This window comes from Orcinus orca, chromosome 9, assembly GCF_937001465.1.
Source record: "Orcinus orca chromosome 9, mOrcOrc1.1, whole genome shotgun sequence".
NCBI classification, from domain to species: domain Eukaryota; kingdom Metazoa; phylum Chordata; class Mammalia; order Artiodactyla; family Delphinidae; genus Orcinus; species Orcinus orca.
The window spans coordinates 23,999,621-24,023,522 of NC_064567.1; the positions used below are offsets into that span (position 1 = coordinate 23,999,621).

Sequence of the window (23,902 nt, forward strand, 5' to 3'; positions counted from 1 at the left end):
GACATCCTTAAAGCTTCTACCGAAAGAAAGAAAAAAAAAAAAAAAGCCTGAATCTACAGGACAAATTAAGTCCCTTGTTTCCATCTTTTTCCCAAATCTTCACACAGTTGAGTGAGTGCCTCTTCCCATGAGTATCCTTCCACTTACCGAGGGTATTTACAGGATTAACAGTAGTACTGTTCTATAATTTAAGGTTCTTGGAATTCATCTTCCTAAATATCTGTTTATGAATGTAATCGAAATTTTAAAAAGGAAACCCTGCTCAAGGACTACATAACCTGCAAGATACAGAGACAAGGCTTAGAGAAAAAAACAGTTGCACTTGTGGTCATCTTAGAATTTACTTGAAGCGGCCATCTTAGCATTCAGAGGGAGGTGTTCTGTTTTGTTTTAAATAAACAGGAGTCTTTATTTAATCTCTCCAAACTCTGCCTTTCTACTATCCATTTGGGGAATGAGCGCGTCATCATTTACATATTCACGTGGGAAACTGAGTGACCGTCAAAACGTTTCTTGGGCAGGATAGGCCAAGGGACAGACAAAAGTGCCCTATCAGGCAATAACATTTACTTCACGTTCACTGTGTGTACAACACCTCTACCTTGGTCGTGCAGGGGTGGCCAAGAGTAAAAACCAACTTACTTAGCAAATAATCACTTCATCATTAAGTACCCTGATTTTAACATAACTTCAATACACAAAGGGAAGCAAACAGAATGTATAAGGTCACCAAAAAGAACAAAATGAATTAAAAGAACAGGGAGGAAATGGGAAAGAACAGGAGACTAAGTATATTTAGCACACCTCCAATATCTATTAATTATAAATATAGATCTTCCGTAAATCAGTGTTAACTGCAAAGGGAATATTCATGATCACTTTGCTAAATAAACAGATGTTTGACTAAACTTACAACTTAATCACCATCATGAAAGATTATAATCTACTATCATTAAAAAACACCACATACAACCTTAATTCAAAAGGGCTTCTAGGGCAACTCTGAGTTCATTAGAACCAACATCATTACACATTTGAAAAATATTTGTATCTACGTGTAATTTACATGCCTGTTGATAAAAGACAGGTGTAAGGGCTGGGAAATAAAATGGAACCTCAACAGCAGGTGAGACTGCTCCCACTCAAACCACCATGATTACCTTGGCCAATTTCAATAACAGAACTACTCAAAATTACAATATGCTCAAGCTGTAATAGTCCAAGAATGACAGGCATACATGGTTAAAGTTTAAAAAGCAAAACGAAACACACACCTTAAAAAAAAAAAAAAAGTCAGTACTTTCTTCCAAGAGCCGGAAACCATAAATAATCAACTTCTTCCTGAGGACCAAGGTGACCATCTCAAGTTCACAATCAACACAAGAACCTTCAGACTTACTGAATCCATTCTCTTTAAACTGTGGCTCCAGTGCTTTTCACAAAAACAGCTTCCAGAAGGGACAGGTTATAAAGATGACAGTGAGGACAGAGGAGACAAGAGGAGAGAGAGGGTGCTGACCTTTCAAAGTAGAGCTACCAAAAGGCTGGGGGCTATTTTGCTAGAAAGTAAAAACATCACCTTTCTCCCTGGCATCGGCATCGGAGTAATGACAGCAAATGCTTGCTGACATTCAGCAAAATGACAAGGGCTGCCTGAGGAGTGGCCTTCACAAAATGTCTAGGTAAAAAGCAGAGCTTCAAGGGAAAACACCTTACAGACTAAGGTTCCTGGACACTGCAAAAAGCACCTCTTCAAATGGAAGACATACAACGAATGACCAACACCTTGCAAGTTCGTGGGGCTTCCGACAGGCGTACAATTCAGTTCCTGCCCTAGCATTAAGCTCTGCACCAGTCATACATGTGTCTTCCTTTTCCCCAAGAGGAAAGTTTAATAGTTGTTTGATGAGACATTGGGTCCTGTAACACTGGATGTGACTGAAGGGTTTAAACAGAAAGCCCTGAAGCAAAAATAAAACGGGGGTGGGGTGACGTGTTACCTCCACAGCCCTGCCCAGTGACAGGTCTGTGTCTGGGTTTCTACCTCATGAGAGGTACAAGCAGGACCAGCACCAGAACCCAAGTGGAAACAACAAGTCAAGCGTGATTTCTCTCTCCTTGGAGTCCCCACAGCACTTGGTTATACCCCTTCCGGCGCGTAACAGATGTTGCCTTGTTTAACGCGTGCTGGAGTTATTTCCACTACCAGACTGAATTTCTGACAGTGGAGGTTTTATCGTGTACCTTCGGAGACCTCCTCATCCCCAACGCAATACATTGTTCAAAGTAAGGACTAAGTAACCACCTGAAAAACTGTACGGCTAGAAAATGACTAGTCACTGCGAACATCCCTATGGTGCAGGCTTTGCAGAGCACTTTCATACAAGCAGTAGTACATGGTACTTGCCACACTCCCCTGCCCCCCGCATACCTTCTGCTCTTTTAAGTATGACAAACAGGAGTTAACATGAACTTCTTAACACAGGGTTTAAAAATATATATATACTGCAACACAGATGAGTAGGGTTCAGTGGACCTGGAATAATAACTCTCTGAAGAAGTTCCTCCAGATACATGTCTAGCCTCTTTGGAGTGAAATGCTGAGTTACTACCCTTAGTGACTCTCTGGGAGAGTGACAGTTCCAGAAGCTCAAAGCTGCAGAAAATGACACTAATTCCGCCCTTTGGTGACACCACAGTGGAGAACGAGAAATACCCTTTAATTTGATGCAATTTAAACATCAGCCAGATACACATCTTGGAAGCACATGATGTCCTCTGGTCTCACGGGTTCCGCCTGGGATCAGAGCTTTCACGCCCTTTTTCACACACTAACCCCAACATCACAACACCCTTTGTCTAAGGCTACCCACACTCAGCCATCAGCTGCCTATCAAGTAGATCTCTTCACCTAAGATTAGAAAGAATACCTTTCTGAGGTTCCTGCAAGACTTACCTTTAGGCTAAAGACAAGCTGGGTGGTGAGTCTTCCTGCTCAGATGATCAGAAAGGCAATCTGGGAACCTGTCCAACCCCAAAGTGGTAGCATTCAAACTGAGAACAACTGAGAACAGGACAGCAGAGCCCAGCAATTTCAGGGTATTAGATTTAACAATAAGGAATCCCTCACCTGTCTCTAGGGAAACACTGGGGAATTAATTACAAGGCTTTTAAAGATATCCAAGCTCCCCCAAAAGAACACTAAGTAAGTATACAGTGTTATCATTTATTAGGAACAAAGTTTGAAAGTAGAGAAATCTGTGTTCCATTCTAACAAGGCAGCCTTTTAAAGTCACCTGCAGAAGAGAAATATTAGGTGTCTCATAAGGGCCGTAACAGATACACAGCTGAAGGCAATGTTAAAAAGTGAGGGAGGGGGGATAAGTGCTGGCCAAAAAGCACAGGGGCAAGCAATAGGAAAAACCCGGGGGGGTTTGCAATCCAGTTTGAGAATTAGAATCACCTGTGGTACAAAGCCTGCTCCATTCCCGGAGATCGATTGTTCTGGCCGACTCCCAGGGTGTTGCCGTTAAGTCCCACAGGTAATTTTAAGGTAATGCTCTAACAAAAAATGTTTAAAAAAAAGAACAAGCAAACAGAGGACAAAAGGAAAGGGGCATTTCAAGAAGCCATCTTGTAGAAGAGGAAACCAAAAAAAAGAAAAAAGAAAAAGAAATTGAGGTAGTCTGGGACCTGGGACCCTCTGAGTGCTTGCACCTGGACAAACGTCTCCTGAGCAACAGAATACAAACTATAAGGGACTAAAAATAACTGTCCAGCATGGGCAGTTGGGGCAATTATGAATAAGATACAAAAAGGCCACCAACCAACCACCAAAGGTGCAAAAGCTCTTGATCCCCGCACATAGCGCCACAAAGGGGATGGACAACAGACCACCCAAGGGACTTGGGCCTCCTGCCCAAGCCACTGATCCCCCTACCCTCACCCCATTTAAGGGATGAGCTCACCCCCAGCCCACCTCGGGAAGCAAGCAAGGGTACCTGTTTCTTGTTCTGGCTCCCTCAGGCTGCAGCATGAGCCCCTAAATCTGTCTGGCCTCTTAACAGCTTCTATTGACTAAACAGTCCAAGGACCCAGGTCAGTAACAAAATCATATTCAGCAGTTTTAAAAGAGTCGTTTTAATTTCTTGAGGAAGTTTGTTATACATAGGACAAGTCAATTCCGGGATGAAACACCCACTGAAGTATCTGAAACATTACGGGCATTCCTAAAAGAAAATTACTTTCCCAGACAAATTTCATAAATCAGGTCATACTATAGCTTTTAAGGCAACTACTGGCCCAAATCACAAGACAGAAAAGTCAGACACTACTACTATTAGTGACTCTTGTGCCGACCCTAACGTACAGGGAGAGGGTGGGGGCATGGTGAGAGGGGGGTGGAGGGGTCCCTATGGCACCAAGCAACTTCCTGACGCCCGCTGTGCCCTACAACTTAACTCTGACACGACCTGGAGGCAGTGCCAGATCCCACAGGCTAAGGGCGAAGTCCTCCAAGACTGCACCCTCACCTTTCAGATGCCAATCACAAGTCTAGGTTGTCACCTGTGCTTCTTACCGAACAGCTATGAACTGCAGGTTCCAACAACCTCCTCCTTGGGTTTGATTAATTTGCTGGAGCAGCTCACAGAACTCAAATATTTTACTCACTAGATTACCTGTTTATTTTAAAAGGATATAACTCAAGAACAGCCAGATGGAAGAGACGCACAGGGCAAGGTCTGGGGAAAGGGCACAGGGCGTCCATGTCCTCTCCAAGTGCACACCTCTCTCCCAATCTTCAGCGTTCACTGACCCAGAAGCTCTCCAAACCCAATCCTTAGGGTTTTTATGGAGGCCTCCTTAAATATGCACAGCTGATTAAATCATTGGATACCGGCTATTGGTTCAACCTCCAGCACAACCCTTCCCCTGAGGTCAGGGGGTGGGACTGAAATTCCAATCTTCCAGTCACAAGGTTGGTTCTCCCAGCAACCTGCCCCCATCCTCAGGTGAGCCCAGTCACCTTATTAACATAACAAAAGACACCTTTGTAGCGAAACAGGGCTGAAGACCAAAAGATATGTTTACTATAAATCACGATATCACAACTATAATTTTCTCTCCCTAACAATGAATTTCTCTCCCTACCTCCAGAGAAGACTGAATATGCAACAATGCTTTATAGGGAAAGAGCTTTCCAGAAGGGAAATATTTAAACTTTTAAGAAATGAGTGGCTATGACATCTTTATTATGGAATAACTGAAAATTCCTCAAAGCGTTAAAAGAATATAACTATTTCAAACATTTCTTAAGGGAAGCTTAACAAGATTTACACCTACAAGATTTTATTTGGGTTAGATGCCATCGCTTTTAATCTTAAGACCATACCCAGAACAATCCCACCAGATCCCCACACATACCACAGCCACCCAGGAAACACCGACACAAAAAGGTTGTTCTCAACCATACCTGCACATCAGAAGCATTTGAAGAGCTCTGAGGGAGGAAAGGGGGAAAAAAAGCTATCTGGGACCCATACTTGGAAATTCTGATTCAGTAGACCTGGGGCACATAAGGTTTTTAAGAGATCCCTAGGTGATTCTGATGTGCAGTCAAGGGCTGAAAATCGCTGCATTAAGAACCTCGACACTTAACATTTCCACTCCGCATTGCTCTGCTGATTGAGCCACGTTGCTCCAGAGTCAGACCATAATCAGTTCTGTTCCATGACACACAGATGAGTTACTGTGATTCTTTAGGGCGGTGATTTAGTGGAGTTGAGACACTGATGAGTTCGTGGCTTTGTTTCTCATTAATCTTTTACTGTGTTCCAAGTTGTGTGTGCTTTTCTTTCCACAATTCCAAGTCAACACGTAAAAAATAAGTGTTTAAAAAAGTACCCAAGCTACCTTTTTTTTTGTTAGCCTTCTGCATTCGAAAGATGCTTGATGAATAAAAGATACCCACCCCCAAACACACAGGCATACCGAGCATGTGTCCATTACAAACAAATGTAGCCAGTTCCCTTAGAGCAGGAGAGACTGCAGAAACCTGTTTTGCCCTGCATCTTAACACCTGAGATCTGTGCTTGTAGGCAACAATAAGAATTTAATTATGGAGAGCAACCTGAACCAGAAGAGATGTGCCAGAAAGCTGTACGTGTGCTTTGGGCTGGCAAATATTGGGGGTTGCGGCGTTGGGGGCCGGCAGGGGGACCACATGCGGGAAGGTTGTCAAGCCCCACTCAGAGGCTCTCTTCTGACTAATCTTTTACCACCATGATTTTAGGACTTGGAACCCAAGATTTGTTATCCACTTCCAGAGCAACATCTCAGAGACCATGCTCATCAGTAATTACTCAAGCAGACGCAGGTGCTTAAGAATTTCCAGAGCACCTTGGCCAAGAAATCAACTGTAAAAGAAACCCTCACACCTCAGACAAGACAGGCTCACAGAGCAAGAAGTCCAGGCCCAATCTACTATGTGGCATTTTTATTTCTACATCTCTTGCATAGTCGTTCTGGGATCTGGGGGTCAGGATGCCGAGTCTTACCCACTAATCAGCTATATACCCTCAATGAGTTACTGGCCCTGGGAGGGGGCATTTTGGGTGGATTTATTATCACCCACCCAGGGGGAGGGACAGCTAGAGGCGTCAATAAATCCGGGAGAACTCAAAGCAGTCCCTTGAGGATGCAGGTCAGGGGCTGGCAGACGATTATTACCAAAGAAATCACGGTGGTTGTCTGGGCCTCGGAAAGCACCAGCACTAGGGAGAAGCAAGTTATTAAAAAAGACAATAAAATAAATAAATCAGCCTTCTGGGTTCACATAAATATTTTGCTAATCAGTTAAAGGACAGTAAAGGGAATATAGAAAGAGTGCCTAACATTTAATGGGATTTGGGGAAAATATTACACTTTCCGAAAGTTACTCAAGTGCGACAGGGAGCCTGTGAGCTAAAATTACTTTTTCAAATGACCAATATACTAATTTCTTCTTCAGAACCACAGGGAGGGACCCACACAAATGACACAGTATCACAAAATAATCACCAGCCCTGCCTATTCTTTCCCTTCCTGAAATTGCAGCCACATTTCAGCACAAACCAACCACTCTCAGTTTCATCAGAATCAAACCAGAGGGAGCCGATGTCCCTGCAAGCTACACACCTATGCACAAATTAAAATCTCTCCACTTACACTTCCTGTGCACAGACACAACTAACCCTGGAAGTGTCCTTCCAAAGCCCTCTACTGGCTCTTACAGCTAGCTCTCCAGAGCCAGAGGGGAACAGGGAGAAAGTTTATCAAGTGGAGGCAGGAAGCGGGGTGGGGGGAGAGTCTTACAGGACATCTGCTATAGGCAGACTGGTAACTCAGCTCTTATTCCTCCATCCTCCCCTGGTCTCCTGTGTTCCCTGGACCAGGATTTATCTGAAGAGATGGTCATCTCTAAAGGATGGAGAGGCACGAAGAAAAAAAAAAATAGTAAACAGATGCCAACACTTTAATCTGGGATCCTCTCACCTCTGCTGATGGAGTTCTCCCAGATAAGCAGCCGATCCTTAAAGAAACAGCTTTCAGTGTGACCACAAGTGTACTGCCTGTGCCTGAGAGGACCCCCTAGGAGTAAACAGTGGGCTGGTCTTGAGCAGGGAACTGGGGGTGGGGGCAGTGCAGGTGGGGAGATACTTGCCAACAGCAAGTACTGACTCTCAGAGAAAACACACACAAAAAACAAGCAAGAAGAGTGCAAAATTGTGCATTTGAACCATTTAGAGGAACTCTTAGTGCCTTCTAATTATCCCACATAGATGTTAACCATATAAGGAGTTAAAGTAACTGCTGGGTTGGTGCATAATGTGCTTTACGCTCCCAAGGCACCAAACCAGAGTTTCTGGCCAAGTAAAGAATGCAGTTCACCTGCTGAGGGGCAGGGCACACAGAGTACACTGCACACCTGCGCCTGCATGTCAGTGGCTGCCTTTTTGCCTGAGCGTATATTTGGGATGCTGACTGTAGCTTATCACCTCAATGATTTGAGCCATAACTCTCTGCAAACACCACACCACTTCTTGAGATCAGACAAGACTGTTGCCAGTGCTTAGGTTTCAAAGAGAGACAGCAGAGCTGCAGAGAACCTGCATTTGTCTCCTTTCCTGGAACCCTGAATGGGCAGCATCCTCCTCAGGGGGGCAGTGTTGGTAATATTGCTTCAAATTATGATAGTGATTTTAATACCTACTGGCCACCAATGCTGTTGTATTTTAGTTAAATATAGCTGCTTCCTATACACTCACCTGGGGATAACAGTTTTTATCAAAACAGGCTGCAGTGTAATAATCTGCAATGTAATTGCGCAGATACAGAAGCACGCACTGTGGAAGGAAGTCACTGACAGAGCGGCACGTGGGACGAAACAAATAATCACTGCCGGCCACACTCACAAAGCTGCCACGGGGGCCTTTGTGTTCCCATTAAAGTGTCTCACCATGGCCTAGCCAGGGCAACAGAAGACAGCAGTGGTCCCCCGGAGAAGATCTACCATCTATTCCACACTTTATTTCAGAAGCAGCAAGTTCAGCTGTTGGGGGGGGAAGGGCAGGGAGCCATCCTGGCAACAAGACACAAAGGGCTTGGATTGCCGCCTGCTTCTAAATAACACAAACAGGTAAGGAATTAGGTGATTAGAGAGCCTTCTGCCAGCAGGGCGAAATATCAGCCCCTCTGGGAACGCATGTCTGTGGTGGAAATTCCTTGCACTGTGTTACAGCACAACCCGCCCAAGAGCTACCTCAGCTCTGAATGGACTTTTTCCTACTTTCTACTTCAGGCAAACCTTCTCTTTTAAGAATGAGGATATAATAATTGTAAAGACAGAAACAATTTATCCACACAAAAATTGGTGGAAACTTGGTAAATTACAGGATGTCCACATTCTGTAAAACTGCACAGCCATTAAAAATCATGTTTTAGAAAATTATCTAAAGGCCAGGGGAAGTGCTCTGTTACAAAACATGAACACAGAAGCAGCTAAGAAGGCCGTGAGATATTAACAGTGTTGATGCTGCCTCTGGATTGGTGAGATATAGTATTTTCTTTAAAAATTTTCCAAAATTTATGAAGTGAACATGTTTCATATATAAGAAGGGAAAAAATGTCTATGGTAGAAAATGTATGTAAAGATGAAATGAGAAGCTTAAGCCATCTAATAGGGTTACTGTATGAAAATAATGAATGAAAACTAAACAAATAATAAAGTATCCAGGAGCAGATGCTCAAGGGGCTCGGAAACCTGTACAAAGAGGACGAGTACTGAGCCTCTACTAAAGAGAGAATCCAGTCTCTTCATAGAGTTGGCCTGACTGTTCTAGACAGTGAAAGTACTGCCAGGAAAACTTCATATAGGAGACAAGACCATCAAGGAGACACAGTTGACCCACTTTTCTGATGTTAAACACCCATTGGAAATATAAATTTGGATCTCTCTTGATATCAACTATGTGCCTCCAAAATAGCTGCGGGAAATATTTTAATTTGTAAAATACACTGAAACAAGAAAGCAGAACCAGCTGCTGCTCTGGTGGCTGGCAGCAATTCTGAAAAACAGGAGCTCGGAGAGAAGTCCACCCAGCGTAAGGGAGGGGGTCACCAACCTGCCCAGTCAACATCGAAGTCCAGAGGACACGTGTGGAGACAAGTAAAACAGATCTCAGTTAGAATCCTGGTTCCTGCACTTACCAGAGAAGGAGCCTTGAGCAAGTTACCGAATCTTCCCAAGCCTCTGTCTCCTCATCTCTCTAACAGAGACGGGGAGGGGGGAGCTAACACATGCGCTGGGCCACACTCTGCCTGGGCCACGTGGGCATCCAGGGCACCTGAGCCTTCCTCAGTATCCAGCACCCCCTTTACTCCAATTCTGTAAACAATAAACAGACTTCCTCTACAAGAAAGAGAACACGTTGGCTCATTAGAACCTTCCAGTCTACTTGGCAGCTGGACTTCGTATCGTGAATGAATACATCCACAAACTGACTTTCAGATCACATCTTTGTGAGTTCATTTAGCGTAAATCAATTAACTCAGCCAAACAGACTGCACTTCTCAGCCTGTGAAGCTCAGAGCTGAGCCCTGAAAAGAAGCCGGGCTGAGCAGAAGACCTTCTCTAAGACCTTAAAAAAAGAAGTGTCCCTTCTCCTCAGTCTTAATAGAGTCCTCACCACCCAACGCTAAACATGCGCGAGTACTTTTGTGCGCCTGTCACGATTCACAAGGCGCTTTAGGATCTTGCTATGCTGTGTCCTGAACCGTGACCAAGCTGCGTACGTGCAATTTCTTGCGTCCATCTGAGCGCTGCCCGCACGTGCTGAAGGCAGGCACACTCCTCTTCCTGCACCCTTCTCTCTGCCTTGCAAATCCAGTGAGTATAAGCAAGCGCACGTGAGGTGTGAATCCAGCTCTAACGGCACACCACTTCATGAATGTTCGCACTTTCATCACGAAGTTCACCCAGAAACTGCTAACAGGCCCCACCTCAACTAAACAGCAGCTCAAATAGTATGTCATATACCCCAAGAAATTCCACTGCTCCCTAGAGAGCTCTGTCCTCCGAAGCAGACAAATTTCTTCAGGCGGAACTCTCATATCTCCTTTCACTGGAATCCTCAGGAGATGTTCTAAGCTGAGAAGGGATACGTCTGGTTTCACAGTTGGCTCTGAAACCTGAGGGGAGAAAAGCTCATCCAGGAAACAGCAGAGATGTTACTGCGTTTAAGTCCGGCTCCAGGAAGAAAAACAGTACCGTCAGAGACCAAAACCCTGGAAAAGTAAACCGCCGCTTTGCCACTGCGAGGAGCAACAACCCAGAACACTAGTCTCAACAGAAACACCTGCAACTGTGAAAGACGAACACTCCAGGCTCCAACCGCAGAGACTCAAACACAAGTAGCTTACAAACCACACTGTGGCCTAGCCTCTACTCTGGGGTTAATGCCTGGATTTCACGTGAGAATCAACAGGGTGCGTGCCTCTGCTCTGCTCTGCACTGGGGCTTGGAGGGAGGGTGGGAGGAAGGGAAGCCAGGAAGAGAAGGGCCATGGCAGACCCCTATCCACACTGCAAGTTGACTGTTCGATTAAAAGATATGGCATCAACGGAGATCCACTTAATATTTGTCCTCAGAGCAGTCCTGTGCAAACCCAGAAGGCCAGAGCTCATCTGTAGCAGATGAGAGGCAATAATGTTGGCAGCCATATTTGCGGTGAATCTAACAGTTAACAATCAAATGATTTGCCCTTGTAGAACTTCCCATCGGGGGATACCTTAGAACAACACATATGAACATCATTTTCCTAGCAGGGAAGGGGGCAGAGGTGGAAGAAATGTACCAAGGTTAAGCAGAAGCCAGAAAGAGCAATGAGTCCCTACTCCCCAGCTTCTGAATTCCAAGTCACTTCAGCAACACCACCACGCTTTAAGGTATACAAGCATGGAGCAGTGGGGAGGAGTCAAAAACTGCTTCCTTAGGTTTTATACCCTCAAGTCTCCTGCCACATTAAGCTCAGTTACCTCTACTACCACAGCGGGCTCTGCATCCCTGAATTAGCCATGGCAGGAGTTATAACTGAGCAGAAAAGACACAGTCAGTGTAGACTGAAGGTAACAGGAGAAAAAGGGAAATGAAACTATCTCCTTAGGTCCTGGCTTCCTCGTATTAATCCTGACCACCACCAAAGACAAGGACCGCGCCAGAGAGAGAGAGAGGTCTAGATGGCAATGGAAGAGGGAATGAGAAAGCTGTTGGGAAAAGTATCTTGAAGCTACAATTGTCTAAGGCTTGCTTCCTCCCATGGGCACCATGGAGGTGAACCATACAGTCTCTAAAGAACTGGGAGTTTTGAAGCCTTCTACCACTAGCTTCAGACACCAAGGTTGAAACCTGACATCACAAATGCCATTCTCTCCTTGACCAAACACTATTCAGGTTCCTTTGAACTCTCTTCTCAACTAGACCCTGCCTTTTGGGCACTGTGTTCATTGCTGCATTGTCCATTTTAGTAAGAATCCAATTTTAGCCAGATTTCCCCACCTTTGATATCTGATCACACTGGATATCTGATTGGGTTTCTTATCCTCCACCATCCCCAAACCCCACCCTGCTCCTTAATTAGAAACTCCCACCCTCCTTGTGGTACCCAGAGCCCAATCACTCTCTTCCACGCAAAACCCCATTGCAGTGGTCCCTACACCTATCATAAATGTGCTGAATCGGGTGTACCTTACTGTTCTTTAACAAGCGTCATGAAGAAGGAAACACTCTGCCCCGCCGCAAGCACCCTGCACAGCCTCATTTTAAAAAGCAAAGACTCGACTGTGATCGGTCAGCCACCTGCTTCAAATCAGTATCTATCAGCTACAGATTTAGAGACTTGACCAATGAAGACATAAATTATGTAAATTCTTGGAGCAGAGGGATATTGGCCTGGCTTCAACCACGCCAATGTAGTTTTCTAGAATCTAAAATTACATTTAATAGAGTTCCCCTGGTGGCGCAGTGGTTGAGAGTCCACCTGCCCATGCAGGGGACATGGGTTCGTGCCTGGTCCGGGAAGATCCCACATGCCGCGGAGCGGCTGGGCCCGTAAGCCATGGCCGCTAAGCCTGCGCGTCCGGGGCCTGTGCTCCGCAACGGGAGAGGCAACAACAGTGAGAGTCTTGCATACCGCAAAAAAAAAAAAGATGACGCTCCTTCTGGCTGAACCAAAAGCAAGGCAGCTAAAGGGAGACAGTGAACTTCAACTCTGCAGAGATGAAATGAGGATTCATTTGCAGGCTCATGCAGCATCCAAAACACAGAGAATTTCAGAGCAACATTCAAGACGAGGGCGACACCGGGGGCAGTCAGGAGCTCCTTTGTAACGCATGAGAACAGTAACAGGATGACCAAATTTCCTGTGCCTGGAGTGACGTCATCATTCAAATCAAAGCTTACAAATTTCCTCTCTGTGCTCTGGGAGGGAGGGAGGGAGGGAGGGTGGTAGGGGGAATGGGAGGCACCACAGCAGGGATAGGAGAGGTAACTGAAAGAACTCCAGGGACTTCCCTGGTAGTCCACCTCCCGATGCAAGGGGTGCGGGTTCGATACCTGGTTGGGGAGCTAAGACCCCACATGCCTCGGGGCCAAAAAACCAAAACCATAAAACAGAAGCAATATTCTAACAAATTCAATAAAGACTTTAAAAATGGTCCACATCCAAAAAAAGAGAAAAAATTTGTGTTTTTTTTTTGAAAAAAAAGAAATCCAAAGGAAAACTAGAGTGGCAGGAGCACAAATCCATACTCTCACCATTCAGATAATTAAAGAAATACTTCCAAGTCAAAGCACAAAGGCCAACAAAAGAAAGGGCACCAGCTTGTATTAAAACTTTTGAGGACCCTGAGGTGGGGGAGATGATGTCGGGAGAGGGCAAGAGGGTAGAGACACAAAGACACAGGCCACAAGTCTCCAGAGTAGCCACTCGGGGATGGGCACAGGAGCAAGGAGAGAGCACATTCAATTATAGTTCAAGACAGAGATATCAAACACCATCAGCTTCTGCCCTGGGAATTCGTTTCTTGAGGGATGATGAGGGTGAGAGATGAAAGGCTGTAGGATTTTATTGCCCTGAATTTTCAGTTTGTCAAGTCCCATTTACTACCGCAGGTACCTTAGGGCTAATCTGTATCTCTGGGGATGGAGACATCTCTCTCAAACAGAGCCCCAATGACTCTTCTCCCACTGTGGCATTTTATGGATATCTAATAATAACCAGGGGCCCAAATGGTGTTACAAGCAGAAGCCGCCTTACGGCTTCTCAACTGAGCAGCTTACATTTTCCGTAACACTGATATTACGGAGTCCATGCATCTCCAGAATAACTGTAACTTCTTGGTATGCAAACAGGACCGTCTAGACTGAGAGAACCATCACTCCTCCCAGAGAAGAGGGTTGGAAGTGGGTGAGGGAAGAAGAGGTGAAGCCAAAGGGCTTTAAGAGCGAGGAGGCAAGCGCCACAAAGGATCTTCGAAGGTGAGGCAGAAGCTGGCCAAGGGCAGGGAGGAACCCGGATGTCTTCCTGAAGAAAACACTGAGCTGGTGGTAGCTTAATACACACTGAAAGGAAGAGCAAAGGGCTGGGATAACTTTGCGCTTTATAAGAAATAAGAAATAAATAAAATAAGCTGCTTTGAGTGATGTCAAGTATCCCTCATCTTAAAGTACAAACTGGCCTAATAATCCTGGCTGTCCCAATGGCCAAAACCAGCAAGGGGAGCCAGCTGCCAGCCCTCCCATGCAGAACACAGTGTGTGCACTCCCTCACAGCAGCTGCACTAACAGAGAAAGGGGAAAGGGGGGCCAATGAGACTAGTGTGGGTGGTACAGTCTGCACCCCCATCCGTAGGGACCTGCTCCAGCCAGAGCCTGAGGGAGCCGGCCTGGGCATGGGGCACACCAGCCACCCCTCCGCAGACACACACCTACAGCTTCTGCAGGGCAGGCTTTCTAAAACAAGCCCCTCCAGCCGGATGAGCAGATGCTAAAGGCAGTTCTGTATGAAAGAATGCAGCTTTCTCTGAATTCCAGACCACCTTACAAAAGACAACAGCACATTAAAAAAAAAAAAAAAGAAAAAAAAACCTCAAACCTTTCTACCAGCCTCCCTAGTACTGATGGGGAAAACATCCCAGGAAAGATAGAGCAGTAAACTCAGAAAGTCAAGTGTCAGGTGTAGTCTGTCCATTCCACACATTCCCAGATTATGAACAACGAGATGAGAGCCGATGAGAACGAAAGGAGACATTATACAACAAACACGTGAGTATCAACTATGGGCCGGGGAGTGAGCTGGCAACAGATCTGAAGAAATGCGAAATCTACTCGCCCCAGAAAAATCATACAGAGTATGAAAGGGGGACGAGAGAAAAGGGCATTTTAAAGCAGAAACTAGAAACTACAGGAACTACAGGCGACCCTTACGTGGGTTATCCAGAATTGGCAGGACAGCAGAAGGAACCAGATTCTGGTACCGATGTCTGAACACAGAGACGCAGCAGATGCCCACATAAAGGGGAAGCTTCTGCTCAGCCTTACGAAGGGCCCAATACGGTGAGACAAGGATGAAGGAGATTATATCCACTGGCTTCTAGCAGAGAAGTAAGGAGCACAAAGTCTCCATGATGTCTTCACGGCTAAACCGAACAGAGCTCCTCCTGTGAAATAGCAATATGCCAAGGTGGCCACCAACACAACCCTGAACCACGCAGAGGCATCTGCAGCCGAAAACAGGCTCGGATCACATGAGATGGTGAGATGAAGGCCTAGAAAAATGTGAACAACTCACAAACTGGCCGAGGATTTCAAAGGCGGGCTGAAATGAAAAGTGACGTTAGAAATATGCCTAAGCCTGTAATTTGCAGGAGGAAAAAAAGCAGCCGTCTGTGTCCTTCAGCTTCCCCTTCTAGTCTCAGTTCTGAAAAGCCTTTTCCACAGCAGTGACATGACCTGATACTGCTTCATCCACAATCTACCACCCAGTCTAAAGTCTACGTTGTGACCACACCGTGCACAAACTGGTCAGAATTTGAGACTCAATTTCTAAGATTATAAGCATCTTACTAATAAAAATAATTTCCCAGGTCCACAGCACCTGTAACACACGAGGAACTGAAACGTTTGGGTTTTGAACTGAACAAAATTTTCCCAGTACAAAGCTAATCAGTCCACCAAGGAGAGAAACCTACAACTCTGGCCTGCAGAAGTGCAAGGCACTGGATGACTGCACTAAACTTGCCTTGCATATAAATGTTATGCAAAAAAAAAAAAAAAAAGGTAATTTATTTAAACACAGTGTAGGTAGCTCTGCAATCAGTATCTCATAAATAAAGAAAGAAAGATGAAAGGAAAGCTTCTCTAATTGATTTAAAATTTTTTTCCAAGCAAAGAAATAATCTGACAACCAACAAGGTCATCAAGAGTTTAAAAAAAAAAAAAAAAGATAGCCCTCAGGGGAAAAAGCACACCTAAAAACTCCAATGAATCAAGACATCTGAACTGCTATCTATGAAAGAGGGATAATTTGGGAAAGCCTGAATAAGAGTAGAGGTGTTAAAAGAAAGTCAGTTGGGGACCAACCTGCAGAAGCACTTAAAATCCTGAAATTAATCCCTCTGGTGGACTGAACCCAATCTGCCCCGGGCTACTGGAATACCACTATGAGGAAAACCAGTGCCCAGGGAGAGGCAGGGCTCGTCACCCCAATGGTGGCAACTAGATTGAAACTAGGAGTGGGGAAGAGGAAGTGCCTACAGAAAACCAAGCCGTGTGTGACCTGACCATCGAAACAAGCAATCCAATTAGGAAGTAGGAAAAAACCCGACTGCAAAAACTCCCTCCTGGGGCCTTCGACACCCATACACTGGCTCAAGTTGCAATGGCTAGCAGAAGCAGTCACAGATATTAGCGATGGATTAGGAGCGCTAAAAACGATGTCGCTCAAAAATAATGTATGGATTAGGTCTTCAGCCTCAGCAGATAACGTCGACTTAAACATTTATTAAATGCCTACAGTAGTCACAGCACTCTGCAAGCTTCGGAAAAAGAGGGGAGAGAGGAAGCGGAGAAAAACGTACCATTCCTGCCATCAGGGGAGTTTAGGCTTCACGGTGGAAAGCAGGCCTGGACATCAACAGACAGAACAGGATGATACAGAGAAGGAAAGGACTGGGTATGGAAATCCCTGGCCTAAAGAGGCTTTCGAGAACCAAGGCAAGAAAGAGGGTTACCTCAACATAGCAGCTATGTTAAATGGTCAGAGGACAGTAAATATGATGGGGCTGTCAACTCTGGAAACAAAAGAAACTTACTGCAGCTCACAGGACTGAACAGAGACAAGAAATATGAACATAGCAGCACTGGGAAGATTTAGATAAATTGAAAATACAGAACTGGTAACAGTGATGATTAAATGAACAGAGAAGAAAGACAGAGAGAGATGGATTGAAAGACATAAATGCACAAGGTTTGGGAAAGGCTTAACCAGCAAGACCCACTAAGGAGACTGTTAAACTCCCACAAAAATTATTTGTAGGGGAGAGGCAAGATCATGGAAAAGGGGATGCATCAGCTAAAGGACACAAAAGAAAACATAATTTGTAATAGAGAGAAAAAAGTAAACCAAAGGGAAATAGATAGGCAATTGCTGTCTTCTCCAGGTTATAATTCACTTATAAAGAGCGGTGGAACATACATTTTAGGAAACTGGATCCACCCAGATATGAAATGTCTTGACTCTGGTGACCACTCCAGCTGAACAACAGGTATTAATCTTTAAAAAATGACTGGATATATACATCCTGGAATCTTAAATAGATGAGCTAAGACCAAGCCATCGTCTCCTAATGGTAATTTTTTCGGTCCTCTAACAAAGAAGTTTCAAGTGTTCTTCTCAAAAATGCCCAGATCAAACAAATCTGAAGCCGGTACAGAATGTCTCTGCTGGCACTCTGACATATTCTATGTCCTTTGATCACATGCTACAAGTCCCCAAATCTCTCCATTGGAAACCGGTGAAATGCTATATCCACTTCAGAGAGCTTCTGCTTTTCTCCAAGGTCCTCAATGCCAGGCTGGAGTCCCTCTGTAATCTGCTATTTGCCTTATGCTTCCCAGTCACACATGCAAGATCACAGTCAGTGGGTTTACTGGTTTGCCCCTGCTACACTTAGGGACTGCAGCCCCAGAGCTTCCTGTTGGTATGCATCTCAGCTGGCAGCATCGTCTGCTCTAGGGTCCAGAGGGACCACTCATCGTGCTTTCAGAAATCTAACCTGGAGGAAACAGGTTGAGAACCACCTTCAATCGTGTCAAAATGGCAAAGCACCCCTGGGGTCCTGCACAACAAATGGTGATATTAGCATCTGAAACCACCCTGCCTCTGAGAAAAAACCCTTAAGCATTGCGAGGTATCACTAATAATGTGCCTACCTGCAAGCTCCGTCTCCCATCACCTGCCTAAAGAGGAGACCCAGTGGGCTCAGGCCTGGGAAACAAACCCCTCAAACAGGCAGCGAGGACTCTGGGAGATTAGGCAGACTGCAGCTTTAACAAAACTGATCCTACAGTGTCCAGGTCTGAATATTTAGAGGCCGTGCTGTGAAAGAATATTTACATGGTGGGTGAGTAAGTTCACAGGGAGGAGGCTGAAAGACAGGGTGATGGAAACAATACAAGTTGAAAGCATGAAATGAGGGGAAGGGTTTCCACACTTCCCGGGGGTGGTGTGTGTGTGTGTGTGTGTGTGTGTGTGTGTGTGTGTGTGTGTGTGTGTGTGTGTGTGTGTGTGTACACGCGCGTGCTGTCTTTGCCTACTACAATAGCACCGCAAGATCGGACTTCATGGGGAAATAAGTCAGCCCCTTCATCAAATGCCCAGGGGTTGTATTTCCTTTGTCATTAACACTCCAAGTGTAACACAAAGCCCGCAGCAGCCCTGGGCAATAGAGCACTAGGTTTTCCAGTTTCAGATCAAAGCCAAAAGCTCTCTAGGAAGTCCTGAGATGCACAATGTGTTATGTCCTTTAAGGCAGCAGCTCAGAAAACTCATAGCCTTTCTCCAAGATTTAGCACTTGGATCTTTGTGGCAAACAACTGGATAACACACACTACACCTTTAGAGAAACGCTGATACATGTTCGGGCCACCGGAGCGCCACATACCAGTGTCCAAAATGGACCTCAGCCTGAAGGAGCTACATCTCCAAAGAGATGACGCTGGATTCGCCCTAATAATCCAAAAGCTTGGTGCCACAGAAACAGAATCAACAGCATCAGACATCCAACTGTACTCCTTCTGAGGGAAATACTACACACTCTAGCTTTTAACTCTGTCACATGTCCCAGCAACAAATCAAGCTCTAACCAAAATCTGGGAGCCGTGGCTAACCCATGAATTTCCGGGTGCTACTGGAAAAGAGTTGCCTAGAATGCAAACAGTTCCTTTGATCGTGCAGTTTTGTCCAGAGCCCTTCCTCTGGCTACAATTAGAAAGTAACCAAAAGGGGGGAATGGAAGTACACCGTTAGCCTTGGGCAAAACCTCCTTGCCTTCATGTATAATTTAATAGAATGAATTTGTCTCTGTATTTAAAAAAAGGAAAATCCAATTTGCCCTACTATCCCCACAATATACAAAGGTGTCTCAGAAGATCTGTATTAGCTGATGTCACGTTAATTTTTAGGGTAGGGGGAAGATAAACATTAAAAGAACCTCCCCGTTCTTAACTGTAGGGCAAGCCCCACTGGGTCATCATCTGGGAGCTTGTAGGGAGGCCCACCCACAGCAGGAATCTCTGCACACCACCTGCCTGCCCCTGAGGAAGCTCATGCAAAGACTCTCCCTCTTCATCTCCTCCTCCAGTTCCTTAATCTGCACCTTATCTCACTCTGTTCTTTTGTGTAGAATGAGCTCCAATACCATAAGCCGCCAAGTTGTTTTCTCTCCATTTCAAAGCCACTGACACCCCGTCCCCCAAAATGTCCCCAAATTCGAGAGTAGGCAATCTCCTGAGGGTTTCATTCAGCACCCTCCACGGTCCCTCTGTCATCTCCAAACAACTGTCAAGCATCCTTTGTTTCTGTGAGTACGAGACCATTACCCAATTCCCAAAACATACCCTCGACATCTTCTTTGGAGAGTCCATCAGCCCTGTTCTAACTAGGACAGCCGCATCGTCTTGTACACATTGTGCCGTGCACGAGGGCACCTGGCCAAGTGGACCGAGGGAGAGTGGGAGCTAAAATTCAGCCTCCACTCTACTTGCCAAGCCCTGTGCCCTGACGTGAGACTGCCTGAAGGAAGGGGCACCCTTCTCTAACCTGCACAAGGGTGCAATGCGGCCTAACAGAGGTCCCGACATCCAAGCCTTGAGTACTTGACTGGACTCCCCTTGTAGTACAGGAACTGTTGGTATACAGTAAAGAACACTAGGGAAACCAAAGACTCCAAGGGGACTCCTGCTTGCCTACTCATTACACACATATAGTTACAGCCTCACTGGGATCTCTGGGTGATTTCTGTTCCTACACCCATACTGTAAATCTCTTTAAGATAAGCATAGAGCAGAATCTCCACTCATTGTGAGGGTTCCAGGGAGAATTCTTCAAGTAGAAAGACTCCTCCAGGGTGAGAGGCTACTGGAGCCACATCCACAGCCTCTCCTTCCTCATACCTTTCACCCCCAGGTGAGCTTTACCAAAAACAAAACCAGAACCCCTCGCTACAGATCAGTTTTCATCTAGCATGATCCTCTTTTATAGACGCAAAGTACTTTCATGTTTTATAAATGAAAGCCACCAACACAAGCACACTCAAACCCAAAAGGTGCCATCCCTTAAAATCGTTCAAGACAAAAGCCTACAAGGCATGGCAGACATGTTTTCAACACGTGGCCTCTGCCTAACTCCCAAACTCATTTCTTACTAACCCCTGGCATTAAGCATCCTCTATTCCAGTCATACAAAATTACTCACAGTTCATCACATGCCCCACATTCTCTCTCTTTTCATGAGTATCCGGGAATATTCACAGGACATGCATGATCTGGCCCTGCCCATATTTTGGACCACACAGGCATCACACCACTCATGCACCATCCGCAGAGGCCATCCACTCCCTATTCCCAAACTCACCCGGTTCTGGTCATTGCTGCTGTCTCGGTCAGAAATTGTCTTCTCCTCACTTTTTACCTAGCTAACTCCTAATCAGCCTTCAGGCCTTAAAAGTCACTTCCTCAAAGAAGCCTTCCCAGATTATGCATTCTTATAAACGCTAACCTTTCTTTCATAACACAAGACATAAACGTGATTACTTGCGAATTTCCCCTACTAGATTTTAAAGTTCCATGAGGGTAGTTCCACGAGGGTTTATTCCCCACTGCAATCCCAGCATAGCATCTGGTACGAAGTGGGTACCCAGTAAGTATTTATCAATGACAATGAACCTATTCATTTGAATTCCTAAACCTGTGCTGTCCATTACAGTAGCCACTACACACCTGTGGCTACTGAGCCCTAGAAATATGCTAGGATGAACTGAGATCCGAGTATAAAATATACACCAGATTTCCAAGACACAGTAAAAATAAAAGTAAAATATCTCATGAATTTTTTACATTCATTAAATGTTGAAATGATACTGTTTTGGATATAGTAAGTCAAATAAACTGCATTAAAATTAATGTGCTTTAAAACATAGCTACTAGACAATTTTAAATAACACACAGAGCTCACATTTGGGGCTTGCATTATGGACAGTGCACATTTGGGGCTTGCATTATTGGACAGTGCTGGTCTACATTGTTCTCTCATCTGCTCACTTCTCGTCTGTGAGCACTCAAGAGGTATACGAGCTGCTCCTGGGAAGACTTCCCAAGCACCCACCACAACAGGGCTCTTCACAGCACCCACCACCACTGTACTCAACGTGTATTATATTAATTTCTTATGTGACCCTCGTTAAAATCTTCCAAAGGAATTTAATGAACAAATAAGGGAAATCATTCTTCATTTCACTCAAAAGCCATATGTTGACTCTTAGAGCTGAGACTCACTTAGAACTTTCTTAAAATGGAGTAAGATCTCAGGAGTGAACAGAAGTCTAACAAATAAAATAAGAGATAACCTACCTTGGTAAAGAAGAAGAAATTCTATAAACATGATCCTGCCTAAACTGGGAGATGTATTCCAACAACTTTTGTCATCCGCTAGGCTAAGGGAAATCCATCCATCACCCCCTGAGGAGTTCCAAAGGATCCAAGAAAAACGAAAACTTCTCAGTGGTAGTTTAGTTCTTACTCCAGAAAACTTGCTATCGTCAGACCTAAGCTATAAACTCCCCCACGCCCCTAAAAACTGCTTAAAATTCAGCTACTGAGTCTCCTTAATTCCAACTGCATGGCACAGATGCAGAACTGTGGACTACTCCCAGAGCTGACAAAACTGGACATGTGTATTTACTCTGTGCAATGAGGCAGAGCTACAGTTACCGAGAGAACCTTATTTTGGCATTTCTAGGCTTTCGTGCATTTACATTCTCAACCTTACCACAGTCCTGCTTGCTGCATTAAATTGCCTCCTCTGTGGGAAAGAAAAGGCTGGGGGGTTGGGGGTCGAGATGAACTGATTGGCCAGACATTCAAAGAACCCATCTTGTATGGGTTTCTTACGCATGATCTGACTCAAAAGACAATCACAATATTTTCATTTGACTCTTATGGGCTGTCTCTAAACTCTCACACAAATGAAAACAGGGCCTGAATTTCAACTCATGAATGCACCAAGACGTGCAAAACATCAGAAAAGCAAATTTCAAGTCTCTAGAACTACAAAAGGGATACATTAAAAAGCCACACAGCACTAACTTCAACCACACTGTTCAATTTGCCTGTGGCACCGGCTCTCACTGAGGACCCAGTTCTATAACCAATCGACACAGTTACACACTTTAGTTATCAGAAGGCAAAAACAGGGGCTAAAAAGATGTCTGTAAAAACAAGACAGCCAGACAAACAAAGAAGTTCAACCACAATCCCTTTCCCCAACCTCTTATAACATAACAATGGAAAGAAAATGACCACAGAATTTAAAACAAAACTGCCTGCAGTTTTCAGCCTAAACATAATTTCTCAAAGTTGACATACCAAAATCATACACATTGGCTAGGCAAGCACCCTTGCTGCCAAAAGATCCAACAAACAGCAAGAAACAGTACAGCTAATAATTCCAGTTACCACTTGGAAAAGATGAGTAGGTGGCCCCAGATAATATATATACCAAGATTCATTTCTTCCTAGAGCAAAAAGGTACAGATCAAATCAAAATGACCAGCAGAACAAGCCTTACTATCATGCATGTGAGACATAGATCTTTTCCTCCCCTTATCCTCAGATAATAAGATCTCGTTAATAAACAAGACTCATTTACCACCTAACATATACCAACCTTAACTCCTCTCAAGCCCCTTAGGGAGGAATGCCAACAGGGCCCATCGAAAATGAAGGAGAGTAGTGGGTGTGGTTCAGGAGAAATTGAGACCTGTCCAATAGCAGCTAGGCTGCAAATGCTAGGAAATAATACTTTGGCGATTTACACTACTTGTCCGTTAGCATTATCCCACACGTGGACCACATCTAACTAATTCTCCACCTCCTCCCCTTTGGTTTTGGAAAAGAGGCTTTGCTGCTTTTCTCATCTCACCTGTGTATTCTCCCCCTCCAGCCTCGGTGGTCGGATGCTGGACAAGTGGATGGTCTTGTAGTCCCCAGAGTTCAGCTTCACAACAATGGCATCGGCATTCAGCACCTGCATCACCTGTGGGCGAGAAGGCAAAAATGCTTAAATGTTGCCTTGATAGCCCAAATCTCATAGCACACATGCTAAGGAGCAAGGCACACCCAGTTACAGGAAGAAGGATGAGATCAAGAGCCATTTGGGGTAGATCCAATATCTTTCTTTATGGTACAACAATGTTGAAGAAAACTATCCTATAATTATCAGCCCCCAAAGAGATGGTGATTTCTCATCGAGGCAGGATCTGTGTCATTCATAAAGACAGGCAAGCTTTTTTTAAATCTTTTGCCCTGACCAAGATTTGTGGTTAACTACAAAGCTTATGAACTGGAAATCCAGTCTCTACGTGCTATTGAAGATTTTCCGTGAAACAGGTTCTAAGCTACAATCAAAATGCCTATCACAACATGATTCTAGGAAAAGAGGCAAGGGCTGGATTAGAAGAAGGTAGCAGCACTAGATGAGAAAGAACCAAAATAGGATGCCCCAATGCAGAGCAGAAAAATCAAAGGCAA

At 44.8% G+C, this 23,902-nt stretch overlaps 1 protein-coding gene across 1 annotated transcript in view; it reads right to left on the bottom strand.

The window, feature by feature from the left end:
• Nucleotides 1–23,902, bottom strand: part of SND1 (staphylococcal nuclease and tudor domain containing 1) — a 418,878-nt gene that overhangs the window by 324,298 nt on the left and 70,678 nt on the right. The window contains exon 10 of the mRNA XM_004265475.3: nucleotides 23,295–23,408. Coding sequence (XP_004265523.1) covers nucleotides 23,295–23,408 — 114 coding nt within the window. The remainder of the gene's footprint in view (nucleotides 1–23,294; nucleotides 23,409–23,902) is intronic.